We start from the raw sequence: 13,523 nt of genomic DNA on the forward strand, positions 1-13,523 counted from the left end.
CTTACCAAATTATAAGCTTATAAAAGCACAACACTAACTTGATAGAGAGTTAAAAGCGAACAAGAGTTACCTTCTGACGTGTATTATTCTGTCATGAAACTATTTTAGGGTTCATAGATAAGTCGGCATTTAGCAATTAAGAATTAATTAGAAATGACACTCATTGTCAATATAAATATAAATGAGACAAGAGAATACAAAAGATCATCCGACCTAGCATTCCCTGAACAAACAAAAAAAGAATATGAAATTATGAGAAAATAATACACGAACAAACAAATTTTATAGTGTATAATCCCGAAAATCACAATGATGGCGGTGGACAAAAAGAAAGGAGGCAAAAGAGAAAAGAAAAAGTATATATTTATATCTAAAAAAAGGGGGGGGCAAATACCAATGAATTAAGCTTCCAAGAACTGCAGTTCCAGTAATCCAAATTTCTATGACTTCCTCCGTGTACAAGGCTGTTTGAACTGCTCTCACCCTGTAATGGCAGGGTAGCTTCTATACATGAATGTGATGGATTATTTGCATACATAAAATATTAAGTATCCCTCGGCTGCTTTGCTTGACTAGAGCTTTCGTTAAAGGCTATCCCACCCCCATCCTCTTTTCTTTATGGGTCACCATAACTGCCTCTTCGACACAATAAAGCTATCGTCTTTGCTAAAACTGCGTGGAGAACTATCTCAGTATCTGTGGTAGAAAACCAAGGGCACCAGGAGATGGCACAAGTAAAATCCCACTATTTTCCAGACACATTACTCATGCACTACTCAACGGATCATCTGATGGTTCTAAACACTCCTGTGGGTTCGCATAGAAATAATCCTCTTCTTTGGGCTTATCAAGGATTACCAATCTTTTAGTTGGACTACCCATGCGATCGGCATGAGCTTCCTTCACAGCTGAAGAGAATTCATCCCAGTTCAGTACTCCATTATTGTACTGATCTATCAAATCAACTAGGAGCTTTCTGCTCAATAAAATTGTCTTCTTGAACCCAAGATATCTGCACAAGCATTGAAGGGTACAGAGTCAGTTCACTTGGCACAGAAGTACTCACAACAGCAAGTATCAGAACCCAATAAAAAAATTATAGTTGAAACTTTAAACTATGCCAGAAGCTGCCGATTGTATCATCTGTCATCAGCAAAAGCAGAAAGTTGATCTCTCAGATGTGGATACAAAAATTGTTTCAGTACGAAGAAAAGTGGTTTTAGTATTTTAACTGAACACACACACACACCCATGCATATTCCCAAATATATATATATGTAAAAACTAGTTCATTATAGTTATTGGTAGAAACAAAATTTAAAATTTGCTTACCCGAGAAGGAGGGGGAAGAGAAAGTAGTTTAAGCACACAAATAACATGTTTTACAAGCAGAACTATACCTGCGATGGCCCTCAACTACTTTGGCCATATTTCCATCATACGTGGGGACAAAAATATCGCTCTCTACTGAGACAAGATAATCCAATGCCGCCATCTGCGATGAATGATTTTGGAAGAACTGAAGGTCAGATGGCTCCAACAGTGTTTCCTTCCTGACCTGTTTCAACAGAGCGCAAAGGCAAATGGTAAGAAGGACATTAAACAATAACAAACATCACAACTACCATGCCGCCTTGAGCTTTAAAGTTTACCAATTTTGGGTAGTCTTTCGCAAGACTTGCCATTCTCCTTTCCCCACCATATATTTCCCCAGCTGCAATGTATATTTGAATGTTCCGATCAATGTCAAGAGCCCTAAGAGTAAGGGCGGTCTCCTCAGGTGTTAAAGGACATAAACCATCTTTTCTTTTCAAATCAGAATTAATTATTTTTTCTTTCCACCAAGGATAAGCATATCTGCCAATGCACAGAAAATTGAAATTTGAGAGATATTAATATCAAATATCTTTTCAACGTCCAGAGTGATTGAAAAATAAATAAATTATGGAACAGCTGAACTATTTAGGTTAATAATCACCTCATTCTTGTCAACTCTTCCAACTCATCACTGTTGCAACCCTGAGTACAGCCAGAAAATGCTAACATGTCCATCTCATATCTAAGATGAAGGACCAGAAATGGACCATTTTTACTTAGAAGCTTGATGACCTTTCTGCCCAACTCCTCTATCTGAGAAGTAAATCTCAGAGCACTAAAATTAACTCGGCATCGCAGCTTCTGAAGCTCGAGAGGTTGACCGTTATTGGCCAGCCGCGCATCAGTTCGATTTAAATGGACAACTTTGTACTTTTGAATCAAGGGTAGAATCTATAACAATAAAAATGTCATTTGCTTTATATTTAGAGAAAATGGAAACAACATAATCGAGTTACAGAGCACGAAAGTTACAATCAAAAGCTAAGCTGACAGTTGTTTAGAATAAAGCATGCTCAAACTCCCAAACTATTTGGCTAAAGGATACTACAAACTGACCTGGTTCTTATAGTAAGATATGTCAGACCAACTAATGGGCGGCATACTGTAAAGTAACCCACGTTCCACTTTCAGCTTGAGTCTAGGCGGCAACTCTTTCAGTATCCGAACCTCATCTCTCAAGGAGGTAATAAAATGATCCACATCAAATATGTCTTGGAATTCACTACATAATAGTATTAAACATTCGTTGAGATAAGATCCTCATTCAAAAATAAGGAGTAGAAATCCTTCAAACCTAACAACATTGATAAAGGATGTTGTTAAAAAAAACACCGCTATGAAATAAAAGAGTCACCTGGGATCAGCCCAAAAGGATGCTTTATCCAGTTCCGGGACTATAAGCGTGACATTCAAATATCTTGCAATGGCAACCATGTCACATATCTGTAAAAATTATTTTAGAGAATCAGAAAAGCAAATGGAACAAATACAAGATAGCTTAGTTGCACATACACGTTAACCACTTACCGCAGCTCTCATTTGATTCAGTCCTCCATTGCACGAGACCATAAGGTATCCATTGTTTTTATAAACTCCTGGCAATTAAAAAAGGTCTTCGATAAGGTAACAACCAAAGAAAAAAAGAAAATAAAAAAAAAAGGGCAACACGAACACGAAGAAAATCAAATAAGTGAAGATTGGAAACAAATAAAGAAGAGAAAATACTAACTCTTGGGAGGGAGAAGTGGAGGACGTGGAGAAGGAAACTCCATACCCAATGCCTTGACAGCAGAATCATGAGTAAAACAAGAAGGCCAACCTTTCAAAACTCTAGGCCCCCACATGTCACCCAAAGCTGTTAACTGAACGATGCAAGTCCACACCAAAACCGATGAGGTAGCACGTATCATCCACATCTTCATTCTAGACCTCGATGACCCGGACCCGGACCCTGACCCGGACACACCCATTCCCACTTTTTGAACCTTACTCTTCAAACCCATCCAACCAAAATCTTGCCCCTTGTTATTGCTCTCCGCCCTGCACATCTCACCCCAATGCCTTCATACCCCACACTCTCTTCTCTCAATGCTAAAGAAATACCAAACCCTAATTGTTTATTTCAATCAAAGAAACCCCCCGCCCCTTTTTCTCCGCCGGAAATCTCCAAGATCCGAGCTCCAAACAAACCACCACTCAGGAAACTATTATCCGCCAATGCCAGCAGATAATACCCCAAAGATTTCGAGTTCAAGAAGGATCAACGAACTTCAATTCTCAGGCGCATTACCTCTCTCTCTCTCTCTCTCAAGGGACAGGCCTCGCAACTTCTTCAGCAGAGAAGCACTGCGCTTATCCAAATCGAAACCGCGCACTCAAACACAAACACACAGAACAATAAGATCTTCTAATTTGGGGAAACGACACCTTGAAGGCGAAATTCAAATATGGCTCCGGCGAACGGATTCGGTCGCCGGCGACTGATGTGGAATGATCGCCGGAGTGTGGCGGCCAGCGAGTTACAGAGCGCGAGTACAATTATTATAGGCGCTGTGAGTAAGAGAGAGAGAGAGAAGAGAATAAAACGCAAACACAAAGACATTCGAAGTTGACCTCTACGCGCTCAGCTCGCACACAAGAAAGCAAGAAACGGCGTGCTAACCCAACCATGGTTAAGCCGATGTCGCGCCAACGCTCCTAATTCCTTACTCATAAATACAAAATATAAAATTTGATATATTAAACAAATACTTGTTACTTTTGTTAAATAATTAAAAATACTAAATAAAAGATATTAGATACCAAATTTCGTTGTTTATTATACTTTTGGGTCCAGAGAATTATTTTGTCACGTGGTCATTCAACTTGAGTTAGAAACGTGGCAGCTTGTGATTGTCGGCTTTAGAAAGTCTCATTCGAAGCGGTAGGTGATTTGCGTCTCCGGCTATTTAATCGTCCCACTGCGCCGACATTATATCGCGGGATTTTCAGCCGAATTCTACACGAGTCAGTTTGCTTATTTTGTTAACTCATGGCTTACTGAATAATAATTGTATTAATGACTTGGAATTTAATAAATAGACGGAATCATTAATTGAGTTATTAATATATATATATATATATATATATAGATTAATAACTCAAATGTTGTTGATGTTTTTTGCAATAGCATTTTTATATATACTATTTGATTAAAAGAAAAAAATGAATTATTGTTTATGAGTTTAATGACTCGTTTCTATGAATCTCGGATATATATAGAGATAAGGTTATGAGCTAAAATATCATATTAGGTCAAAATGTTATTTCGATGATGGAGATGAAAGGAATATAAGGAAAATTACTAAGAAATGAATTTTTAAATTTAAAAACTTAATGTATAGAAAATTTGTTTAAGTATTAAGAATTATACAGATTAAATAAATTAATAATAACTTATTATTATTTTCTATTAAATAATTATACAAAATTTTAATATCCGATATGATATTTTGTACTAAATATTGATGATTCGGCTTACCAAATATATATATATACTCCCAATAAATGATAATTATTGATTGACGAAAATTAACGATTAGAATTTGATGTCAAATTTTAAAGTTTGATACCAGTATCAAAGGATTATATCCCTATATATATATCATAAAAATATTTTTACAGTAAATGCAGATAAGTTATTTGTATTTACTTTCAAAATGACATCGTTTTAGAATGGAAAGATTAGAAAATTATAATTATAAAGATTATAATAACCCTGAAATAAATTAAAATTACAAAAATATCATAATTTTTGCTTAAGACCATGTCGTATTGGACCTACTGCATATAACTTATCTGCAGTAAGCGAATCCTATATATATTGAATGATTCGATATTAACTGCAGTGAATCTCTAGTATGAAGTAAACTGCAATAAATCTCTTTAAATTACAGGGCCATACATACGAAACTTCAGTAAACTGCATGTAAAATCTCTGACAACCCCTCACCCACACACACACAAAATAGGCGACACAGTGAATAATAATAAAAAAGAAAATGCAGGAGCAGAGCGTTTGAGATTGGGAGTTACATTTCCTCTATTTAATTTGCTTCCACAAAATAAGAAAGAAATAATGTACCGAGAAATCGGTTGAAAAGTAGGGTACGGTATATTGGCGATAAGATAGCTTAGAAAGAATAAATGAGTGAAGACTAATTGGTATCGTCCACACAGACAACTCTCCTAACCTAACCTAAGCCTATCTTTCTCGCCGTTGAGCCTCCGTCAGAGTGTCGGTTCCGCCGCTAAGACGTAGCCGACTTGTCAATTTAAAACGGTGCATTAATTTGGGCCATCTGATGGTGATTTCGGGCCAGGTGTCAGTATCCTAACTCATCTTCGGATCCTGCTGAGGTCCCACACACCCCATCACGGTTGTTGATAAGCGCACAATCAAGGCGACAAATTTTTTTTTTTCGTTTTTTTATCCATTTTTTTTTATGTATAAAGTAAATTTATTTCATATAATATAAGAAATAATATTCCTTTTTTTTCTCTAAAATCTCATTTAATATTGTACTCAAAAAATATTTTTATTTTAGTAAATCCAAAAAATATTATTTTAAAATTACTGTTTGATGAACTTGTTTAAAACAGACAATACATTTAAAATTGAAAACAAATATATATATATATATAACTAATTTAAAAAAAATCAAATTTAACATTAGGGAATAATGAAAAAAAAAATGAAATATGTCGTCTTTCAAAAAAATAGTATAATAAAAATTTAATTCCTTTAAATTATTTTCTATTTTGGTAAATGATAATGGGCTAGACTAATCTATTAACATATTTTTTGATAAATCGCTAGACTAATCTATTATTAATTTAGATTTTATTCTAGACATTTTCTACTTGAAAAAAAATACAAATCGGGACATGTTTAAGTAAAATAAACAAGTTGACAACACATATAATATTATTTTTTCGCAAAAATTAAATAGACGAACTAAATATTAGGAACCAAAACAAACTGTCTTTCACTTTTATTCATTAATATTTTGACAAGACTTGCAGTACTCAACCTTGTTATAACCTTGTTGCATTGCTGTTCTCACGTCGTTCGAGTATGTCATATTCATATTAAGGGGTGAATTGGATTCGAATTTTAAAGTATTTTAATGAATTATTTTCGGACACAAAATTAATTGGTATTTAATTAGTATTTTAAGGATTGAAAAAAATACGTAATATTCGATTAGGATTTTAAAAAATTATTTTAGAGTTCGTCCAAATCCGTTTGTATTCAATTAGGATTTTAAACAAAGAAAAAAGTAATCTTGTAGTATTAAAAATCTAACGATTTTAATAGATTTTTTATTGGTGTAGATTTCGTGAGACATTAATTTTTTTTTCTCTCTTCAAAAATTGTAATAGAAAATAAAATTATATATGCTGTGAAAAAATAACTCACAACCCGCATGGTCATTAAAGGAGTGATTTATATATTTTCGTTAATCCGTAGGATTTTTTGATATTTCTTTATTTCAGAGTTTTTTTCTTCTTTTGGTGGGTTAACTTGCTGGAAATCGGATTCCGCTATGGAAGCTTCATCAAAGCTCAAAAATAGCATATTTTTGAGCAATTTTTATCACAAAACAACAACCAACAATTCATTTGAACAATTTTTAAGAGTTTTTAGATGTTTAAAAAATGATTTTTCATACAATTGATCGCAATTTTTCTTGGCAGAAAAATATGTACTTTTTGTATTAAAAATAACATAAGACAGTGGAAAAACAACAAAGGAAAAAAACTCTCAAACCATTTTTCGTTTTAAATCAATGGAACAATATCGATTTAAAGAAATATTGAAACTTTTATAATATGAACCTTATGTTTAATAACAAGACATTTATGAATGAAACTCCTCCGTTATAGGAAACGATTTCAAATAATTTATTTGTCAATAGATTACTAAAAACTTATTTTTCAAAAACTCCAAAGAAATTTAAATTTGAATGTATCGATTGAAAATAATTTGAGATAATTTTTAAACTTTCATGTAATAAAACTCATAAATTCATATTCAAAATTTTCTTGGAATACACAATGAAAACATGCATATGATATATGGTTAGAAAACTCTCATCACGTAGAACAAAAACCCCCAAGGTTTAAAGATCAATTGCAAAAATTTCAAACAAAATTTTATCATAAATTTTACTGATTGAGAAAATTATATTAGGTTTTACTTTTTTTTATTAATATCATTGCATTTCTTTGTTATTTTTTTTATTGACTCTTATAATTTTAAAAATTCATATAATTTTTTAAAATCTTATAAATTCATATTTTTCTTTCAAATCTTATAAATTCTATTAAAATCCTTTAAAATTCAATCTTATGTAATCTTGATTGTAAAAATTATCTTTTAAAAAAGTTTTTACAGTCCCTCTAATTCAAAATAGTATTTTAAAATCTATTAGATTTTTTATCTCAAAAAAAATCTTTTAAAATCCTATCCAATACATCCCCTTAATTTTCTTTTTCAGTAAAGTACATTTTGGATACTTAATAAATATATGAAGCCAATTTAATTTTTTTTAAATAATTTGTGATCATTCTTAAATTTAAAATAGACCCATATTAATCTTTTTAAGAAACTAACGTGGATCTTCTTTAAATTTTAAAGGAACCACAATTTTGACTAGTTGAAATTATTTTAAATTTCATATTTTTTTCTAAAAAATTAAAATGAGTTTTATAATTTTTATTGAGAATCCAAAATATACTTTACTCTTTCCTTTTTGTTGGTGAAATTTTTTATTTTGGTAAAGACTCGCGTCTTTGATTTATACGCACTCTTTAATTTATTTGAATTATCTATACCCTTTACACTGAATATTGGCATAGTTTTCTATAGCATTTTGCTATTACATATGTTATTTATATATATTTTTTATGTGCACTCCTTATATATTTATTTTGTTAAACTATAAATAATTTCAATCAAACTTAATTGAACCACATCACTCATAAATTATGCATTATGTAATATAAAAAAAAAATGTTTAAAATGGTTAGATAGACAGGTGTATATTAAATAAAAGTGCAAGAAGAATTAATTTTAACTATTCATGTAAGATTAAATGGTTAAAATTGGTTTCAACATGCTTTATCTGTGTGTATGTAAATTGAAAAAATCATTTTCAATTCCAGGTAAAATATCACGAACTACTCTGTTTGCGATATTACACATCCAATTCCAAAGGCTGACTCTAGAGGATGATAGATGGTGTTGTGCTACCTGTATAATTTCTTGAACAGGAATCATTCATTAATGATTCAATAAATCAGGATTTTGATGTATTGCTGAATATAATGTATTGTCAAATCTTTGTGCAGTTAGTAACTGCATATGAATTATATGATTAACAAATCTTTGATGTGTGCGATGGTGTAGAAGAACTGATTATATTTGTGTGGATATGTAATATTAATTGGTTGAGTGCTGACGGGGTGAGCACTAATGGTATAGGTGACGAGTCACATACAGACCAATGCGAACTTCTCATCCAAAGAAGTAGAAAATTATGTAACCAAAAAAATGTAGAAAATTCAATGTATAGAATAATTAGCAATTAATCGGGGGTAAGTTATACTCATAAAAGTTATACAGGTAAGTTATCTGCAGAAATTTATTCCTAACTAAGTCTATTTTCAAAAATATATAATGAAGTTTGTAAATAAATTTTTTATAAATATAACATTTTCTATTAATTAGATCAGACTTGCCTAGCGAAAGAGAATATATATATAGAGAGAGGTCGGATTATTTGACACCTCATCTGAGAGCCATTAGATCAAAAAAGATCAATGGTGTCACATGTTTACAAATCAGAGTCGTTGATCTTTTTTGATCTAATGGCTCTCAGATGAGGTGTCAAATTTTAAATTTGACACTAGTGTCAAATGATCCTACCTCATATATATATATATAATAACACCAAACTATAAAAAAAAGGTGAAAAATGTAATTTGAGAGTGTGTATGATAACTTTTTCGGAATAATTTTTTTTTAATTTTTATTTTTGGAAACAGAAATGGATAGAGAATTCGTTTGGTAAAATGAGTGTATTTTTTTTGTTCTCGAGATGAACAAGTTTAATTTTTGTAATGGGGAACGGGAAAAAGAATCAATTTTTTTTTTGTTCCCCAGCACAAAATGAGAAATACGTGTCTCTCTCAATCACTCTTCACCATTACCATCACCACCACCACCATCTCAGCCACTGTCGTCACCACCACTATCATCACCATGTTGCCGCCACCACCATCACCACGACACCACCACTACCACTACTGTCACCAGCCACCACTATCATTGCCGCAACTACTGTCGTCAGTCACCACCACCACTATGCTATCGCCACCGCCACCAACCACCACCACCATCGTTGCAGACACTGCCGTCACCACCACCGTCATGCCACCACTACCACTACCGCCACCGTCACCACCACCATTACTGTCATCACCACCACCACCACTGTCATCACCATGCCACTGCCACCCCCATCACTACACCACCATATCATATGAAAATGAAAGTGACGATCCGGAAAACTTTTATGCTTAATAAGAATTATTTTTTATTATACTATCTATTGTGTTATCAAACACAATTCTCATTCTCAGAATAAAAATAGAACATATTATCAAACACATTTTTTTTTTAGAAACTGTTCTAAGGTACGAAAATATAAAAGAATTATTTCTTTTCAAAAACAGTACCAGGAAACATAATGGTTTTCATGCAAAACCTTATACTTTGAGTAGGGGTTCAATGTATCATAAAATCAAATCTAAAATAACAAAATACAAACACATTGTCATAATCTTAAGGTCTTTTTTATTTCTTCTTTATCTGACACATGAACATAAAATATGTAATAATTGTAGATACAATGTATGCTTTGATGATTACAAAGTGGCAACAACAAAAAGAGAAGAGTATTAATCAAGAGCAAAAAACATCAATCATATGTTGATATTGAAGATGTATGATGTAGCCACATAAGAAGAAAAATATCATACCAAAGTGGCAAGATCATTGAACCAAGAGCAACAAGGAATAATTAGAAGAGCAACACCAAGATCAAAGACAACAAACCATGGACAACATCTAAGAGAAGCTCAATATCATAACCATGGTGAAAAATGATCAAAACCAACAAGTGTCAAGCATTGACATATCCAACAAGTCAAAATATCAAGCTCAAGTAAAGATCCAAGACACAAGACATGGAGCAAAGTCTAAAATCATATTTAGAATATATGTGAGGGTATATGGTAGATTGCATTGCATGAGCTCAAAGTTTTTCTCAAAGTAAACGTGTTTTTCAAATTGAATAATCATAACCTTTATATACTTGAAAGAAATTTGAAAAACCCATGGAAAAGATCCTTGACATATTTTATAACTTCAAAACATATTTATCAAGTCGAGATTTTTCACAAAAAGTGGTTGGAAGCATTTGAACATAAAATTTGTTGCATAATTTTGCTGCTTCCTTCCATACAATTCTTCATATCCAAGATGATGGATTTGGATCTTGTGTTCTTCATAGAAGTTGTATATCTATCTTTTATCTTTCCAACAAGACCAAGATCACACCAATTTGATAAGAATAGCTCGAGTTATGCGTAAAATACAAAACAATGTTATTGCTGTCAAATTTTCAGCCTTCCAATAGGTTGGGAATCGATTCCCTACACATAGGAATCGATTCCCCAACTAGGAAATCGATTACCTCCATGTTGGAATCGATTCGCTCTTACTCGAAAGGTTGGGAATCGATTACCTAAGTATAGGAATCGATTCCAACTGCGACAGAAAGCCTATAACGGCTATAAACAGCTAATTTTGCTAAAAATCACTATAAATACATTCCTTATGACCCTAAAACATTAAGATCATTATTCCTACACATCTTAAAGATGATTTGAGAGCTTCCACGCTATCATTTGCATATTCTTTCATATATTTCAAAGATCAAACATATTTGAGCTCATATCTTGAAAATTCATATACTCATAGTGTTTCAAGTTGTATATCCACACTTTAAGAGTGTATATTCATTTCCAAATATTTCCCTCCTAGTATTCTTGAGTTGAAAAGGTTGTGAGACCCATTTTTTGAGAGGGAGCCAAATACCTAAGTAAATTTGGAGTGAATTGTAAGGTTGTCAAGTATCCATAAACTTGGAGATTGTAAGGTATCCAAGAACCCGAAGTCTTGGAAGATTGTAAAGGTTTGCCAAGCACCCGTGAAGCTTGACCATTAGTGAAAGAGTTGATCGAGCGACTTCAGTCTGGACGTAGGTCACAAGTGGTGGTGACCGAACCGGGATATATTGTGTTTGCAATTCTCTAAACTCTAAACTCTTTATTTCTAGCACTTTAATTTCTTCTTTGATATCTTGTATGTGCTAGAATAAGTTCTATAATTGTGATATAATATATATTATGGATTGTTTGAATGTATTGATTTGCTTTCCATATATCAAAATTTGTTTGAAATTATTGTTTAGACACTAGAAGAAGACTTTTGTGAAAATCTTGTAATACTCAATTTACAAAAGTGTATACTCAATTTCCATACCCTCTTGAGTATGGAAGCAACATTCCTAAAATAATGCATTCAGAAATGAGCTATGTAGGATGAGTAACAATGTATATACTAGGGCTCTTTGACCAGTTTGGGGTTTTTCCCTTTTAAATGTACTAATTTGGTATCTAATTGAAAGATATTACCGTTTAGGGTCTTTGAGTGTCGTGGAGGGGACCTATCGACTCTAAATGATGCCCCCAAATCCCCACAGCACTCATGTAATTTTTTTTTCCGAACCCAGTGTCGCCCGTGCCCCCCACTGCACTCAATAAATTATTTATTTTTTATTTTTTAAATGTCGTTCAGCCCCCCATACGACACTAATTTAATTTTTTTTAACCCCCAATTATTTAGTGAATCTCCGTTTTGATTCACTTCTGCATTGAATCCTCATTTTAATAAAAAAATAGTGGAAAGCATCCTCATTTTGATTCACTAATGGTTCTTTATAACAAAAAAAGAAAAAGAAACAAACGGAGAACTAAAAACCTAGATCTTCCATATTCAAATCTCTTTCTTCCTTATTCCTCTTGCGTCGTTAGTGGATACCAGGTATATGGTGATGTTAACACAATAACAATAATGTAAGATTGAGATAACCCAACGGGGAAATTTCTCAATGCCATCAAATACTAGTCGTCTGATTTTGAGGATGTTGTAGTTAGGAAGAGCTATTGTGGGCAGCGGTGTGGTTGCACAAGAGGCATCAGTACATAGAATACATTGTGAGGAAACAAGGTGGTGTTGAGAGATGGGAACACCATTAATGAGTTTGGCTGGGATAATAAGCTTGCTGGGATTCATATTCTGTATTTGAGAAAAGAGTAATTGTTTTTTCCAACTAAGTCGGGTGGGGTATTTTGCACAAGGGAGAAATGTTGTTTTCCCACCAAGTCGGGTGGGGTATTCTGCACAAGGGAGAATTTTTTTTTTCCAACCAAGTGTGGGGTCTTCTGCATTTGACAAGGGAGAAAAAAAAATTCCAGCCAAGTGGGTCGAGGTCTTCTACATTTGACAAGGTAAATTTTTGCACCTTGTTCTCATATTTTCTTTGGCATGCTTTCCAATTGGGCTTTCTATTATTCATGAAACTTGGATCAAAATCATGCATTTCGACGTGAAGGCCTAACGTGGTAAGTACTTTTTATATCAAAATCTAACCAATATATTGTTCCAATCGGTTGTGTAACTTGTGTTAGTGAATCAAAATGGTAAGTACTTTTGGTTTGAGTAATTAGTCATGATAAACGTTAAAAATTCAAATAAATTCAAATACAAAGAAACATGGTGATATTTGTTTATTAAAAATTTCACTTTTGAAAAATACTCATATAAAAATACTCATATAATTAGATAATAATATTTATAATATTATATAATTAGATGATTTGTGATTAATACTTAGGATTTATTTTAATTAGTGAATAGTTGTTATAATATTTTAAATTAATTTATTTGTCTTATCCTAACATTGACTTGTGTT

At 32.7% G+C, this 13,523-nt stretch overlaps 1 protein-coding gene across 2 annotated transcripts; it reads right to left on the reverse strand.

Annotated features, from left to right (window-relative positions):
* Nucleotides 1–290: 290 nt before the first annotated feature.
* LOC133299801 (rhamnogalacturonan I rhamnosyltransferase 1-like) lies at nucleotides 291–3,880 on the reverse strand. 2 transcript variants are annotated; one of them, XM_061499293.1, is made up of 8 exons: nucleotides 3,107–3,880; nucleotides 2,905–2,969; nucleotides 2,732–2,820; nucleotides 2,434–2,599; nucleotides 1,979–2,268; nucleotides 1,653–1,857; nucleotides 1,401–1,558; nucleotides 291–1,012 (listed from the first exon to the last, which is right to left on the reverse strand). In XM_061499293.1, exons 1-8 carry the CDS (start codon nucleotides 3,423–3,425, stop codon nucleotides 766–768), a joined length of 1,539 nt encoding a protein of 512 aa, XP_061355277.1. In that variant the 5' UTR covers nucleotides 3,426–3,880; the 3' UTR covers nucleotides 291–765. The 2 variants fall into 2 exon arrangements, with proteins under 2 accessions (XP_061355277.1, XP_061355273.1); XM_061499289.1 differs by having other exon boundaries at nucleotides 2,905–2,972.
* Between the last annotated feature and the right edge of the window lie 9,643 nt (nucleotides 3,881–13,523).

The sequence above is a fragment of the Gastrolobium bilobum genome, unplaced genomic scaffold (genome assembly GCF_033153095.1).
Source record: "Gastrolobium bilobum isolate Gb01-03AN ecotype WA unplaced genomic scaffold, APGP_CSIRO_Gbil_v1 utg15578, whole genome shotgun sequence".
Lineage (NCBI taxonomy): Eukaryota > Viridiplantae > Streptophyta > Magnoliopsida > Fabales > Fabaceae > Gastrolobium > Gastrolobium bilobum.

Excerpts from the sequence above, each read along its gene's own strand:
- LOC133299801 (XM_061499289.1), bottom strand. The coding sequence starts at position 3,425 with ATGTGCAGGGCGGAGAGCAATAACAAGGGGCAAGATTTTGGTTGGATG. Across the intron at positions 2,821-2,904 it reads TGAATCAAATGAGAGCTGCG|ATATGTGACATGGTTGCCAT; the intron begins GTAAGTGGTTAA and ends TAATTTTTACAG. Across the intron at positions 1,013-1,400 it reads GTAGTTGAGGGCCATCGCAG|ATATCTTGGGTTCAAGAAGA; the intron begins GTATAGTTCTGC and ends ATGCTTGTGCAG.